At 28.6% G+C, this 15,990-nt stretch overlaps 1 protein-coding gene across 1 annotated transcript in view; it reads right to left on the bottom strand.

The window, feature by feature from the left end:
- The window catches only part of galene (potassium two pore domain channel subfamily K member galene), a 67,431-nt gene that overhangs the window by 7,179 nt on the left and 44,262 nt on the right, over window positions 1-15,990 (bottom strand). The window contains exons 3-7 of the mRNA XM_015523270.2: window positions 12,323-12,557; window positions 11,324-11,437; window positions 11,028-11,236; window positions 9,207-9,311; window positions 3,456-3,671 (exon numbers count right to left, since the gene is read on the bottom strand). Of these exons, the coding sequence (XP_015378756.1) occupies window positions 3,456-3,671; window positions 9,207-9,311; window positions 11,028-11,236; window positions 11,324-11,437; window positions 12,323-12,557 (879 nt within the window). The remainder of the gene's footprint in view (window positions 1-3,455; window positions 3,672-9,206; window positions 9,312-11,027; window positions 11,237-11,323; window positions 11,438-12,322; window positions 12,558-15,990) is intronic.

Raw genomic sequence — 15,990 nt, 5'->3', positions numbered from 1 at the left:
GGAGTGGTGGATAATTTTGCACATAAGTGAATATCACGGAGGTAATTCCACTCAAATCAAAAATCATTTAAAACGACGGAAATTTCAGTGGAATTTTACTATCTAGTCTAGAAGTGTTAGTAAACTTATAACCATAAACGCTGCGTACGTGTTTGTTTTATATGTAATGAAGTTTTACATGTATATATTATTATATAAAAATAAATAAAAATACAATTGTTGTAATATGTACACTAAAATAAAATTGTTGATAGTTTTTATTTCCATGCGAATTCATTTTTACAAGAAACTTGTTTAGTTTCGATTTTATTTTATCTCTTTTTAGTAACATTTTCATTTTACAATTATGTATATGAGAATCGGTACACATGAATATTTGCTTTTATTCAAATAAAAACTATTGAAATAAATATCACGAACTTATTCGAACTTTATTCATAATATTGTAATACTATCATAAAATATATATTATACCTTCAACCCTTTTTGCTCTTAAAGATAATCATTGAATGTTTTTAAGTTCTAAGTACGTTCGTATATTGCATAACTTGTCTTTTGATGAATTGAATAAACTTCGAATGGCAAAAACATGACGTCTTTACCGAAGTATAGCATAATAATTACATGTAAAATATAGGTTAAATAAATAAAGTTTAGACTATGGATAAAGATAAAACAAAACGTAAGTAAAATTTAAGCGAAATCGAACTATATATATTGTATACACATAATACGTATAGGTACTTAAAATTTATCACAGATGTATATTTTAAAAGCAGTAAGCACATCACCTAATGTGCATATTAAAATGTTGAACATTATTCATACGTTTGCATTTGTACACCAAACTGTAGGTTCGTGTTTACGAATCCTACTAGCATAAACACTTACCATACAGTTGAATCTACAAAGGTATTACATGTATATTTTATGATTACCAGCGATTCTAAAAATGCGTCATTCTTGAAAACGAAAAATAATTCAGAACCTTTTAACTCCTATACGATATAATTAAAACAGCACATCCGTACACGGTTATATTTACTTTAACGCAATAATATAACATAATATTATACTATAGTATGATGTGTAGGATAATGAAATAGTGCATATGTGCCGTGAACCACTGTTTTCGTGTTATTTTTTTCCCCCAACAAATAACAGCAGCAAATGGTGGTAAAACCCAAAAACCTAATCCTAGATATTGAGCGATACCCCCGTGTATTGGCAAGTCGCGTAAAAACATTGGACTCGCGCTATTTATACCGTTCTATTATGTTCACCCCCATACCACGCCTTAGGGGGTTTTATTTTATTTTCCCGCTCTGCAGACTAATAATGCCCTGGGAAACTCTGCGCCCGAGATTTAGTAACGATCGCGGTCGTTAGGGGGTGTGTATGCAAGAAGCAATAGTGAAAAGTGGAAAGTAGTCCTTGAGATTTTATTGTATATATTCTGTCCCTAGTTGTTCAGGGGAACTTAGACTATGTTTTGCCAAGCAACCGTCGCCGATACTTCACAATATTATTCGTTCTGCTACGCATTTGTATCACTTAAACTTCCGAAACCGTGGAATAACATCCATACATGGTACATCGTTTACGAGTGTAATGCGCTTTTGAATTCATTATATTACTCTTGTACACCACAATGATGGATTTTTTATTCATCAGTGAAATTTGAGATTTTTGATTATATATCCATGCACTTTTGAGTCTATATCTAAGACCTAACCACGTAAAATTGAACAAAAAAGATTATTATTTTGGGACGAATAATATCTAACGTGATCCAATCGAAAACCATGCGTATTGTATTGTAAAAGAGTTTTATTTAGAGATCAATAAGCCTACAAACATAATAAAGTTATATCAATGGTTTTTTTCATACAAAATTACTAAGAACGCTATTATTAGAAAGTTGAATATGATATGGTGTTTTGTTTTTAATTATCAAAATGTTGTCATTCGAAATAAAAAAAATACGTTTTGAACGTACATTTTTGTGCAAAACTAACAACTACACTGCTGTAGTCGATATATAACTACAAAAAATGTACTCAACCACATCATCGTCATGTGAATTACTATTTACTCTCAAAACGTATGCTCTGTGAAATGCTTTGAAATTAGTTTTCATAGACATATTTAAACCTAATATATTAAAAAATAATTAAACATTTATTTTTAGTAAGCCATTTAATTTAAACTGACTTTTTTTATCAAAAAAAATTAACAGTTACCATTGCCTATTAGTTATTGATAAAGGTACCGATTATCATTCATGGTTATGTATTATCATCGCTGAATTATTATTGTGCATTTATTTCTACAACATATTAACCTTAGTTTTTCACAAGGTTTATAGATAATATTATCTATCTCTATATATGTATCACTATAATACTATACAGTATAGGAAATAATGATGTTGAAAAATTATCGAGTTTTAAATAAAAAATAAATATTTTATTACATTTTAGTTTTAGTTAGATTATTTGTCAGTAAATAGGTTCATAGTAAATGTCCAGGGAGTGGTTGCCCTGTCGCTCCCCTCCCCTTCTATAAGTAGTAATGTTAAAAAGAGTTTATCGCTGCGAAACTGAATAATATAGTATATAGTATTATAATTATTGCAAAGTTATTAAGAATACTTAACTATAGATTTTCAACGTGGAAAAAATTTGTTTTGGATTTATGATGAGGTAAAGTAAGTATAAATATGATTTCAAGATGTACAAATATAAAAATATGTAAATGAAAAAAATTTCATACACTTTTTAGCACCTACTACCTATAATGGCTAAATTGTATACTTAAAATATTCATAATATAATTTGATATTATTAATAGACCCTTAAAGAAAAAAATAATACTGATTAAAAACGGCCTCGTTACGAAACGCGTCAGATGCAGTGTTTTCGATGAGTAATTATGTCGTATCATCGGCACCGGTAGCGGAGGCGCTCGCAATTAGTTCCGTTGGCCGCCGATGATTTCTTCCGGTCGGAAACTTGCGCGCAAACGTCCGATTATGAGGCGGTGGAATAGCAAACGTCCGTTCCGGCCCAGTCCTCATTTGAATCCGGTCCGAAATGTCTGTTATAACTACACTCACATAAACTATAAGATATGCAAATTTTTTTCAGAAGATATTATGGATGAAGAAGGACATGTCTGTTTTGATTATTTGAGTTTTACGACAAAAAACTTTCGCGAAGCAGCGATATTTTAGGAGTCCACAATTAGAATAATACGGTATAATATAATATAGTAATGACAGTCACAACTGTTTTCGTAGTTCACGTGGTAATAGAAGAACATAATAGCCCCCACCGAGCAAGAGAACAGTTAGTGAGCCAACTAAAGTTTCTGTGTGTTTTTGTCGTTTTCGAATTTCTCATCGTAATGCACCCTTACCCCTCCACTGACTAAGAATACTTATCGTGACTTACTCTGATTGGAATTCCGATGTCTCGAACGGAATTTTGGTTTCGGGTAGTAATCCTGGTCGGGATGGTCCATTGGCAGCATGTCCACGACCAAATGCTGAGGTGTTTTGCTTCGGCTGTTCGTCCGCAAAGTACCTGATGGAGTTTCTGTAGCTAAATTAGGAGCAGCCGAGTGACCCCGAATGTTCCGACGAATCTCTTGGCTTTGCTTCGGATGAACTGCAAAAACAGACAAAACGGAAATAATATTCGTTTATTATGCACATTCTAAAAAACACATGGGCGCCGACCACGACCAGACGACGAGAAACAAGACGATCATGGTTCACGACGAGTCAACACCACCGTGAACAAGCGATATTAAACCATTATTATAATAATATTATTAATATAAATCAGCGAAATAACTACGTGTTGTGATTGGCAAATAGTACCTACTATAAGGCCAACTTCACAGACGTCCGATTATAAGTTAATATTTTTTCCGACGCAAGAATAATTGACATTATGCTAACAGCTAAATTTTATTATTATTTATTATATACGAGTCAAAATTAGCAGAAACAGAAAGACATCAGCACATAGAAATCTGTTATCGAAAACTGTTGTTACCGTTTGAAAATAAAAAATGTTTTTATAACATATGTTTTACAACAAATCAAACATTTTCATCGACTTAAAAATCAAATTCAAAATATTTATTTCGTTATTTCAGTCAAAATCTTTAACATCACTCTTCTAATTATTTGAACATACTGCGGATATATAGCATATTTAAATATTTTACTGCATGTATTAATATAAAAATATAATTATACGTTATGTGTACAAGATACGTATACTAGATTTGGCATGAAAATTGCATGGTGTTAGGGATTTATATTCTATTTTTTGTTTGCCAAAAAATTACATCATTTCAGACAGATGTCATCTATCGTACTGAATTTTAAACACTACTGTACAGCTATGTAGGTAAATAATAAGCCATTTGTATTGCTGCTTGAGTGTATATATTTTTTGGCCCCTTATTTTGTATAAATGTATAATATGTTCAGAAAATTGTTTTAGTGCATCGAATTTTTCCTCCCAGCTCTACAACGCGTAATTTCACACTAATTTAATTCCGAAATTTTTTTTTCTTTAATACACTTTGGCCAATTTATTTTGTATTCCATTCAACGGACTGGGCATCGGTTCAATTCAGTATCAAAACATACAACTTTTTTAGGTTCATTACCGAGAGTACCGAATACTTAGAACAACTTCCGTTATAAAAATGTTAAGTTATTTTGTTCACTGAACCGATAAGATCCACAGTTGTAGCATTACTGTCGCTTTTAACGATATTTCTCCCGGGATGAGCCCTATTTTCCGCCGAAGTCATACGGAATGACGGTATCATTTACACTATAATGATTATGAAAGAAAACTCTTGGATCCCATAAATGAAGATCGGATAGGTGGGCATTCCGGAAAGCTTAACATCGCTAGATTTTTCAACAGCGTTAACAAGACGTGACTATTATTATGACGCGCTATAGTAATATATTATAATAGTTCAATTTATAATCGTATTAATGTGTTATGTTATAGAGAGTTTTTGTTCAATTTCTGCCGGTTTAATTTCAAACTCTTATTGTAATCCTTTTCTACTTTGTCTCATCACTGTTCTTGTCGTCTTAATGATCCTATCGACACGACAAAAGTACACCTATGTGTGAGCTACACATATCGCGCGATTCACATGTCATTATATTGGATTGAGTGAGCCACGGAAATGCTATTGTCTATGAATATAAAACGATTCCTATCGTATTATAAACAAGTTTTTATATATATGTAACATTTTAAAATCAGTGGACCCATCCCATTAAATAGTTTAAGGTAAATCAATAATACATCAATAGCAATTTATATTTGTACTTTAATTTTAAATTATAAACACTTACACAAGGTAAAAAAAAATTATACGTATACCTATACATTTTTAGTATACATTTTTACACAAAATTCGTAATGTGTTTATAATCAGTATAATAATTTAAAAATCACACGTTAGTGTAATAACTAAAAAAATGACGTCAATTTCAAGCATATTGATACTGATGCATCAAAAACCGGAAATAGTTCTGTTATAGCCATTATTGCTCCTAATTAAAAAAAAAAAAATAATAATAATATGCAATAATTACAGCATATTTTCTGCCGAAATGTTAGCAATATACACAGCTATAGAATACATACAAAACTCTCAACTACCCAATAACTATGTCATATTCACCTACTCATTAAGCTCCGTAATGTGCTTAAGTAGCCATGAAAACATCAACAGTCTTAAATCAAAAATAATAGAAACAGTAAATAACTACGAAAACAAAATAACCATTGTTTGGATACCTGGACACAGCAACATAGAAAGAAATGAAAAAGCAGATTACCTAGCAAAAGAAACAGCCAACAATATGATGGCAAAAATAAGCGAAATACTCTGCACCTATGACGACATGCAAAGATGTATAAATTCTACAATTAAAGAAAAATGGTCATTCAAATGAAGAAGAAAAGTAACTAAACTCAGCGAAATAAAGCATACAACAGAACGTTGGAAAAACATTGCTAATCTTAATAGAAAAGACGAAGTAATATTAACAATACTAAGAATATACCATACTCGCTACACACACGGCTAACTAATGAACCGAGAAGAAAAAAAAGAATGCGCATCATGTGGAGTCCCCCTAACAATCAAGCATATTTTTATCAAATGCAGATAAACTGAAGTCGCCAGAAATAAGCATAACATTCCAGAACATCTATACGAATCACTTGGCCCAAACATTGAAACCATCACAAAAACTCTAAGCTTCATCAAATAGATATACAAATCGAAAATTTATTGTGAAAATTAATCATAATATGTAATGTACAAACAAAATTAGTGTAATAACTAATCTTATGTCATTGTTAATTGTCAAACGTCAGCCAGTGGCCTTAGCTGCCGAGGCTTATTCTAATAAAAAAAAAATAATAATAAAAAATGACTTGAGAATATTCAACTACCTATACATTATGTTATACAGTCCGATAAAAGTTAGGAAAAAAATGTCCCGTAAAAATAATATGTATAGGTTGGTGTCTTTGAAAACAAAAATGAGTCATAATAAAAACAAAATAATTTCCTTGTTGCTCTTTTGCTATACATAATATTTTACGCTAAAATATAATGTGTCTGGATAAGTAATTAAACGAAATAAACGACAAATAAGATTTATACAATCAGTAGGTAAGTTAAATAACTATAATACTCTATTTGACATATTCATTACGAATGTCACTATATTTTTGTTAAAAGCTAAATAATTATAAAGTAGTTTAATGTCATTGGGATTTTCTCAGTTAACTTCGTTTTTTAAACAAATTAGGTAAAATATAGACAGGTGTGAATTTAGCAAAAAAATTTTCCAAGAGAAAATGTACAAAAAAAAATAATATTAATGAGATTTTTGAATAGAAATACTTTTTACTGATATAAACCTATTTAATATTTTTACAAATTTCAGGGTGGTTTACTTTTGTGGAAAATCTCGTGTAATAAATCTTCTTTAATTTTAATTATTTATCCCATTTCCGTACTTAATTCATTTCATGTTAATGCATTTTAATTTTAGGTACATAACTTTGAAATTAAATCAGAATTGCTAAAATACGTCCAGATTGAAGACTTTATGAATTACCAGTTAAATGTATTAAATTTTAATCTTATTTTTTATAAGTTATCAGTAAATTATTAACATAAACTCAATGACTTAACATCATGTACACAACTTTCTATAATATGTATACTATTTCATCTATTATGTGAAAATTTGAAACAAAATAAAAAAAATTCTTATTAATCGTAAATTTGGAAAAATTTTAAATGTTATTAGTTGCCTACAGCATAATACATTTGAAGTGATAGGTAGTAATAGTAAAACAACTATAATTTTATTGTTTATGAATTATATAATTATATTTCATGTCATCGTAATATCCTCTAAATTGTTCTTAAGTCTTTATTTTATCTAATTTATCTTACAGGTACCTACCAATTATTTACGTCTGGTTTTAATTATCAAAACAACCAAACAAATCATCTTTATAAAATAGTGTAAGTGTCATTATGTTATGTAGGAACAAGCAATTGCATTGTTCTACTACAATAAATTATACAACTAAAATAAGAATTGTTGTCGCGAGTAATTTATTTCTTAAATAAAAGGTTAGTAAAATAGAATACATTTGAATAAGCTATACAAAGAGTTTTGGACTTATCTGTGATTTGGCTGTGAAAAACTTAAATTTATAAAAACTTTGGTATGACTTTGTTATAAATAGTATAAATAAACCAAATAGTGAATCACATTTACATATTTATTTACTTACTATTAACATTTCTGATTAAGCTTATCATAATAAGTATATTCAGATTTTAATAAGGATGAAATACGTACTACGTAAAAATCTATATATTAAAATTAATTATGAGCAATTAATAGTTTATGTTTTTGAATACTCTTGATTTATCAAATATTAGTTTGATGATTCAAAATATATTAAATATATTATATTTGGAATAATCAATTTCAAACAATAGCAGCAACAATTCAATACTTTTATTGATTTCAATTTCAATTGGGTTTACTGGTTAATAAGAATTATTAACTCTTCACAAAAATAAAATAAATATAATATAAACTTATAACATTAGTTAGTAGTCAAACTAAATAAAATAGCGTAATGTTAAAAAATATTAATTAAAAGTATGTTAAAGTCGACTACGAGATGAATGTATATACACTGTACAGGTTATCTTTTTGACGAAAAACAGCGCTAACAAGGAATAACTGTAATTTTCTATAGATTAATTAATTATATTATATTAATTACATTATAGACGTTCAGACGTATTATATGTGTATGAACCTTCTACTGAAGCATCTATGAAATGTCTCCGAAATGTAATTATTGTAAATTATTGGATGAATAAGGAAGCTATAATTTATTTACAAGGTTTTTTCATTATGTCTACACACCGTTTTATATAACTGTAGGCCAACAAATAAATTGTATATGTATTATATACACATCCGTATTTATATATAAAATATATTGTTCAGTTAGAAACGTCCAAACTTTAAAATGTCTTAGAACGAACTACATAGGTCCTAGATTAATATCGCGTCTGAGTTTTTAAATTGATATCTTTCTAGGTTAAAAATGATACGGAAAAACATGTAATATAACAGAAGTTTTAAAAAAATGTGTCGAAGTAAATATGGAACCAATTACCAAAAATAATAAATAATATTTAATTATTTTTTTGATTAACCCGCGGAAACATAGGCCATTTGGTGGTTGTTCGTTGTTCTTAGTAAGTTTGTAACTGTGGAGATTAGTAAGGAAGGTAAGCAATACTACATGTATGTGTAGCAAGTTTTTTGGCAAGAACTCAAGTGGTCACCCATCTGGGAATTAGTGGCAGCAGGTATTTCATACTCTCAAATCTCAATCACGTTGCGTGATTGATTGTAGTAACTACGCCGCGCGCCGTGCCACACTTATTAGATATTATTGTTGATAGTATACTCTATGATTGTGTAAATCCTTCATTGATATAACAGATCATGCTTTGAATGACTTAGTACGATGTTATTAATTTGTAAATGAGTAAAAAAAAAATCGTTAAATAACAGAAATTTTTCGAAAACTTACTTCTTCTAGATTCTTCCCTGTCCAGCGCATATTTGTTGAATAAAATCGATGGCACTTGCTGTAGTTCTGGCCCACCTAGTTGATCCCCGTCAGAATAACTTGGATCTAACAAAATGAGAAAATAAATTTAAAATACCATTCGATGATTGAAATAAACCCTATTAATTTTCATTGTCTTCCATAAAATAGTCACATTGATACAGTGGGGTACTTAACTTAATGTCATCGCGATACATTATTAACCCAACACACAATTATATTAATGGTTTTTCCAGTAAAATGACTCAGAATGAGATGGTCTTACATTTTAGAAAATTTTCTTTGAAAATAATCCTTATCCATACTAAACATTTCTTTTGGAAACAAAATATAATAAAAGTAAAACATAAGGTATGTATTGAATAATACTCGATAAGCGAATATTTTAGAATTTTATTATCATCATATATAATATTATAATCATGTTTTTGTTTAATACTAGGGTAATGAAAGTTTTATGAAAAAAATTTCAATTTTCGTGAATATACTATATTGATTATAGTATATAGACGTTAAAATATTTCTTTGTATTCTCATTGGTATTATAAGAATGCTTTCATATCAATATATTATTTATAACTCAGTTTTATGTTATAGGTAACATTATATTATATATTATTACTTTTAATTCTACTATTAGTTATTACTACTATTAAATATATATAGTATCTCACATATTGTAAATCATCATGTATAATAATTTGTATTAAACAAATAACTCGTAAAATATTAAGCAAAGAATTATTGTATACAGGTAGGTATCTCATAAAATATTTTGAATTCATTTTAAAATATGCACGAATTACGCATGTTTCGCACAATGAAATTAAAATACTCAACCATGTTCTTGGATATGGCCAAGCAAAACATAAGTCCTAATTTTAAATTTATAATGTGTATTAATGGTATTATATATAGTATTCATAATACGTAAAATAAACGTTTATTATACTTAATGATATCAACGTGCTACTGGTTTTTACTTCACATTCACATAGGTGTACTCGTACATTCTAGTTTACATTTTGAGAATATTTATACCAATGAAAAGTGTTAGTGAAATGAAAAACTATATCTATTAAGTTTCTATAACTATGTTGGTACTTTGGAGTAAGACCGTAGTTTTAATGTTAGTTTTTAAAGATAATTTACGATCCTGCATTAAAACCAAATTTATTACGGTGCTAATGATTTGTTTAATAACCATGAACATAGTAAACTTTGAAAAATATAAGAAAACATTAAAACAGTATTTAGATCGATCCAACTTTTCTACTTCTTAGCTCTCGGGTTTCTTTGGTTAATATTTATTTTAGCTTCAACAACAATTTTATAAATATAAATTAACAATATATAGCTACTTATATATAGGTACTTACAAAATAAGTTTTAGATTTTACCATGCAATTCTATTTCAAATAATGTTTTTATGAGTTATACCTACATATTATTCTTTTCATTGGGACAATTCAATATTTTTAAAGTTTTTAATATCACAAAATAGAATTTTTTAGACTAGGATAACATTTTTTATACTATAATTTCAATTCGTTCGATGTTATAAGTACATAGGTACTCTATATGTATCAACCTAAACCGTCTTAATGTCACTTAAACCAAAACGGTTATTGGTACAAAATAGTAATAATAGGTGCATATAATATTACATTGATATTTGATATATCTACTAGCATAAAACCAACAATCACGTTTTCTAAGTAAATTATTAATTTGATTTAATTCTGAATTACAAATATTAATATATAATATCAGAATGGATACCTTGTACTCGATATCGCCCGTGGTAATAAGGGTTAGCATTATTTCGGTGACCACTATTTTGACTGGTCGATCTAGGTTTAATAGCCGGCGAGTGCCTTCGTAAAGGTACGGTATCGGAATACCTGGACTGCTGTGAATATCGGTTAGGGGATTTAACGGGCATCCCGCCTCCAAACATGGCGTATTCTCTTTCCATTTTATCGTAATACCTGCAGAAAAAAATGTATAAATATCGTGAAAACAATATAAAAATCAAATGAAGCTACTACTCTATTGGTCTAGAAACATATAGTCACCTGCATTCGGTGTCCGAATAAGAAGATCTAGTGTAACAATCCGACATTCCGAGAGCGCTGTCTGCGGATCTCTGTGATATTCGACCCGTTCTTTTTAGTGACGTGGTTCTGGAACTAGAAAAAATAGATTAACGTAAGAAAAAATGTTTAAAAAAAATATGTTTGGCGGATTACAATGCTTTAGTGTTACAGTGTTTAAATCCTCGTTTTAGAGCTAATTTTTTAAAATAATAGTCAAGTATTTTTTCAGTGGATTTTTACAAAAAAAGATTTGTTGAGTAATCATTATGTTGAGTATTTAATACGGATTAGATAAAAGTACTTTATGCACACGTGATATGTAAGAGCTTAATATGTCTATAAAATAATAACATTTAATGCTAATTTAACAACTATTGTACACGGGAATTCATTGTTCAATTAATCCTACGTTACCCAATTATATAATCCAAATTTTCAAAAATTATAAATTTGCATAATGTATAAGTGATACTATTATAGTAATAATATTATGTACATATGTATAATCCAAAAAAAAGAAAATACAATATCTTAAACTTGAAAATCTGTTATATCTGATAATGAAAAAATATTATTTTGCATGTCACTTCTTAAATAATGTGAATATAATCTCTATTCATCTTATTATATTTCAATGTTTGAGAAATTAAGAGAATGATTTAATTAAAAATATGTTCTTGATCAATTATGTTGACGTAGCTTAATATAATATTCCTTTCTCGCACATCAACTGATTGTTGGAGTTGGCAGTTGGTCACTGCTCAAAAATACAACATAATCAATAAACAATATATTATATAATATAAACGCATTACATTAATTTCTGGACAAACAACTACTAGAAGTAGCCGAAACTCATAAAACTTAATGCGTAATACCTACTGCTGTGGGTCATTAGGGAATTATAACAAGTGAACGTGCTTTGACTGGGTTAAAATATGTAAATCCAAAAGCGGAAATATACGTATAAAATCTTACCCGCCGTGTGATCTTGTAGTGGACCTTTGACTGCGGGACCTCCTTAGGGACTGTACTCGTCTCTGGCGCCTGGTGCACGTATAGCAACATACTTTCCAGTAGAGGAACCTGAAGGAATGCGCCATTATGTCGCCGATATTTGACAGGCATAGGAGCATCAGTGGTATACCGACAATCGCGTAAAATATAGTGGCTAATTTTCCATTCAGGGTTTTTGGAGCAATATGACCGTAACCTGAAACGAAAAATTCTTAATCACCAGCAATACCTTTCCATATATTATTATAAATATTTAGATGATATTATGCGGTTTTAAGCGCACATATTGACATGACGGACTCATTTTTCTAGAACCACAAATTATTGTTTGAAATTTATTCGAACAATTCCATTTTAAGAATATATATATATTCAATATTCTATATAAATATCAACTTCTTGTAAACAAAATACTGCAAAAATCAATTAAATGAAGAATATTTTCATAAAAAAAGTATCATGATCAGTCAACTATCGATACACCTACATCGAACAGGGATTTCGTAGGTCCCTTATTAAACATAAACAAGTAATTTTAATTATTCGCCTAGAGATTGAAACGGGGGGTAAATGGAAGATAACCACTTTTATTGTTATTTATTATTATCGAACACTGTATGACACCAAAGTTCTTTAATTAATACCTGGTGAATATTTATCAAACGCGTTTATCTTAAATGTCTTATATGTGCCACTAAAGTGGTTTCATAAAACCATCGGGCCAAGTGCAGTTCTACTGATTAAAGTTTAACAATAGTTAAAATGGATTTCTTATTTTAACAACAAAGTCTGTTTAATTAAACAAAGTTCTTTTTTATACCAAGATACTGTAAAATAGGTCGACTGTAGAAAGACGAAAATAATGTACTGTAATCAAACTCGGTAAATCAGACACAATAAGTAACAACCTAAAGTTTAAAGTAATCTCAATTAATTAACAAAAAACATTCGCTTAATAAATATTTGTAATCAATCATGTTTTGTTATTATTATATAATAATAAAACAACGTGATGATCAAAAAACTAATATTTTTTCACGTAAGTAAAGTTATCCAGATTCCTAATTTATCTCATTTTGAGGTAATTTACATGCAGCTAATTTGCAACAGTTTTCCACAATGATGAACAACTTGTAAATTTGCAACACATTTTTTCCAAAGACACAGACTTATATAACTCAGAAATTCCAATTTAACGTGATACCACTACTTTGTTCGTACGGTTCCAAATCAGTATCAACTCTGTTACATAGTTTTTAAGCGTTGTAACACATAGTCTACAATCAATTGCATTTAAGAAATAAGGAAATTTTTCGGTGATACTCAATAAACTGTTTCTTCTTTTTACTTTTGAGAGAATTTTTAAACTTACGACAGTAGTACAATATATTTATAACTTTTAAACTTCTAAATAATGAAAATTTAGTTTACTTACCTAATCGTAAAATTCCAACAAATTCAAATTTCAAACAATTTAGAAATATCTTCGTACTTTTTTTTACTCGAACCATTCACAATAGAGCCCAAAAAAAAAAATCGTTCCCAGAATCGTATAAATTAATTTATAAAATGCAATGTTTAGTCTAAAATTAAATAACAGAAATACAAGATACAATTTAGTTTAACTATAAATACACTTCTACAAGAATTCGTTTTTCAAACTATATCGAACTATTTGCCTAAAAGTGTATTTAAGAACTGAGGAAACGTTTTTCACTACATATAGTATACATAATGGACTTGAAAAAAAGTTACAGAAAAATGACACAAAATTAAAAGAGATAATCTTTAAAACTTTCGTGTCAAACAATGTTACTTAACAGTTTATATCATTATTTATAATAATGTTATATTCCAAATTTTATAATATGAATATTGATTATAATTTAACACTAATTACTTCTTATAACTTGATTCATTAACTTTTTAGTAATTATTATTATCACTCAATCATGATAATTAAAATTAACTGAAATTAAAATATTGGGATTTTATAAAGATGTTAAGAATAATAAATTTTAAGTAATTGTATTTTATCGAAATTAAGTACCTATAAAAATATATTATGCAAAATTAATTAATAAATAATTTTATGTGTAACTAAATTACTTGGTAAAATGCAATAAAACTGTATGAAACGTTAAACAATTAGTTTAATGACATGGATTGTTATTACGATACTTTGTATGCGTATAATAATATTATTTGTCTAGTTTTATAACAAACTACCGAATTAATTACTATTCTGCTCATTAAATTATAATGAAAACTAATCTTTTCAAAAAATTTTGTTTTTTTTATTTATTAAAATTATAATTTAATTGAAAATGTATTTTTAGTCAAGCCTAGCTTATTACTTATTTATAATAAGTTATTCTATAATTTTTAATATTATATTGTGTGCACTGTACAGAAGAGCTTACCTTCAGTAACCTATATAGAATAAGGGTTACCTAACGTTTTACGCGTTATAAACACTTTTTGTCATAATTATTACCAAAACCAAAAAAAAATCTTACTTATCATAAATTACTTATGTATGTAGTACAAAAACTTTTTGCACAAGTCTTAAGACATAATACTTGATATTACCCATAAGTAAATAGACATAAATATAGTTTTTAGTATTATTTTAAATTTTCACTTAATTTCTCTACATGATATCATCACTCGTGATGAATTTCGAAAATATAAGACCAACAAAATATATAATAATCATATAACAGTTATTAGAAATTAAGAACAAAGGCAATTTTTATTTGACAAAAAAATAATACGTATCGTGTCTTCACTTTAATCGCTCTCAGCAATCGACAGATCTAAGCGGACAAATTGATTTTCATTCACTTTCCGAAGTGAAAACGACGACTCACGCAATTATAATCTTAAATTTTGTATTAATTAGCCATGACCTGAACATATACAGCAGAGGAAAAAAATAATCGAATAAAAAATACATCCTCACGTGTCACAGCGCAACTGCGATGTATATCGAGAGATTTGTAACGCTCTACATGCACGTCGCCTGCGTCGTCCGCCTAAAAATCCAACCAAATAGATAGGGGTTTTAGTATCGAAGAATGACCGTTTTTTTGCTATCGAGAAATTAATAATTAACAGTTTAATACACACATATATCCTGTCAACCTAAATATGCACGCAGACTTCACGCTTATCCAGTGATCGATGATTCGTAAGTTTTTTAATTTAGGTATATCATATAATATTGTGTATAGCCTACTTGTCGTTATGTGTATCGATCGTCGAGTGCATTGAACCACGAGAAGTATTTTTTTTATCATTGTTATTATTTCACCACCTAGACAGCAATAATCATATAACGACGCCAACAGATTTTACTTACGAAATCACTCTGTAAACCACTGCAATACAGTTTACTAGATGATTCAACAAGCATGCACTGCCCCCTTCTATCCTTCAATAATGCATATATTAAAATACATTTGGTAATTTTCAAGTATGGTATTCTGAAAGAACATTATATTTTCAAATGTTCAGACTTTTTTTACACAATTTGAGGAGTGTCCTGTTGTAGAAATACGATCTTCTGTTCTTATCTTCTTTTTTCTGTGAATTTTTAAATAGATTGTTTTTCTGAATCAAAATTC

This window comes from Diuraphis noxia, unplaced genomic scaffold, assembly GCF_037042655.1.
Source record: "Diuraphis noxia isolate RWA-SAM2 unplaced genomic scaffold, SU_Dnox_SAM2 contig0004, whole genome shotgun sequence".
Lineage (NCBI taxonomy): Eukaryota > Metazoa > Arthropoda > Insecta > Hemiptera > Aphididae > Diuraphis > Diuraphis noxia.
This window is presented reverse-complemented; position numbering and strand designations above follow the sequence as displayed.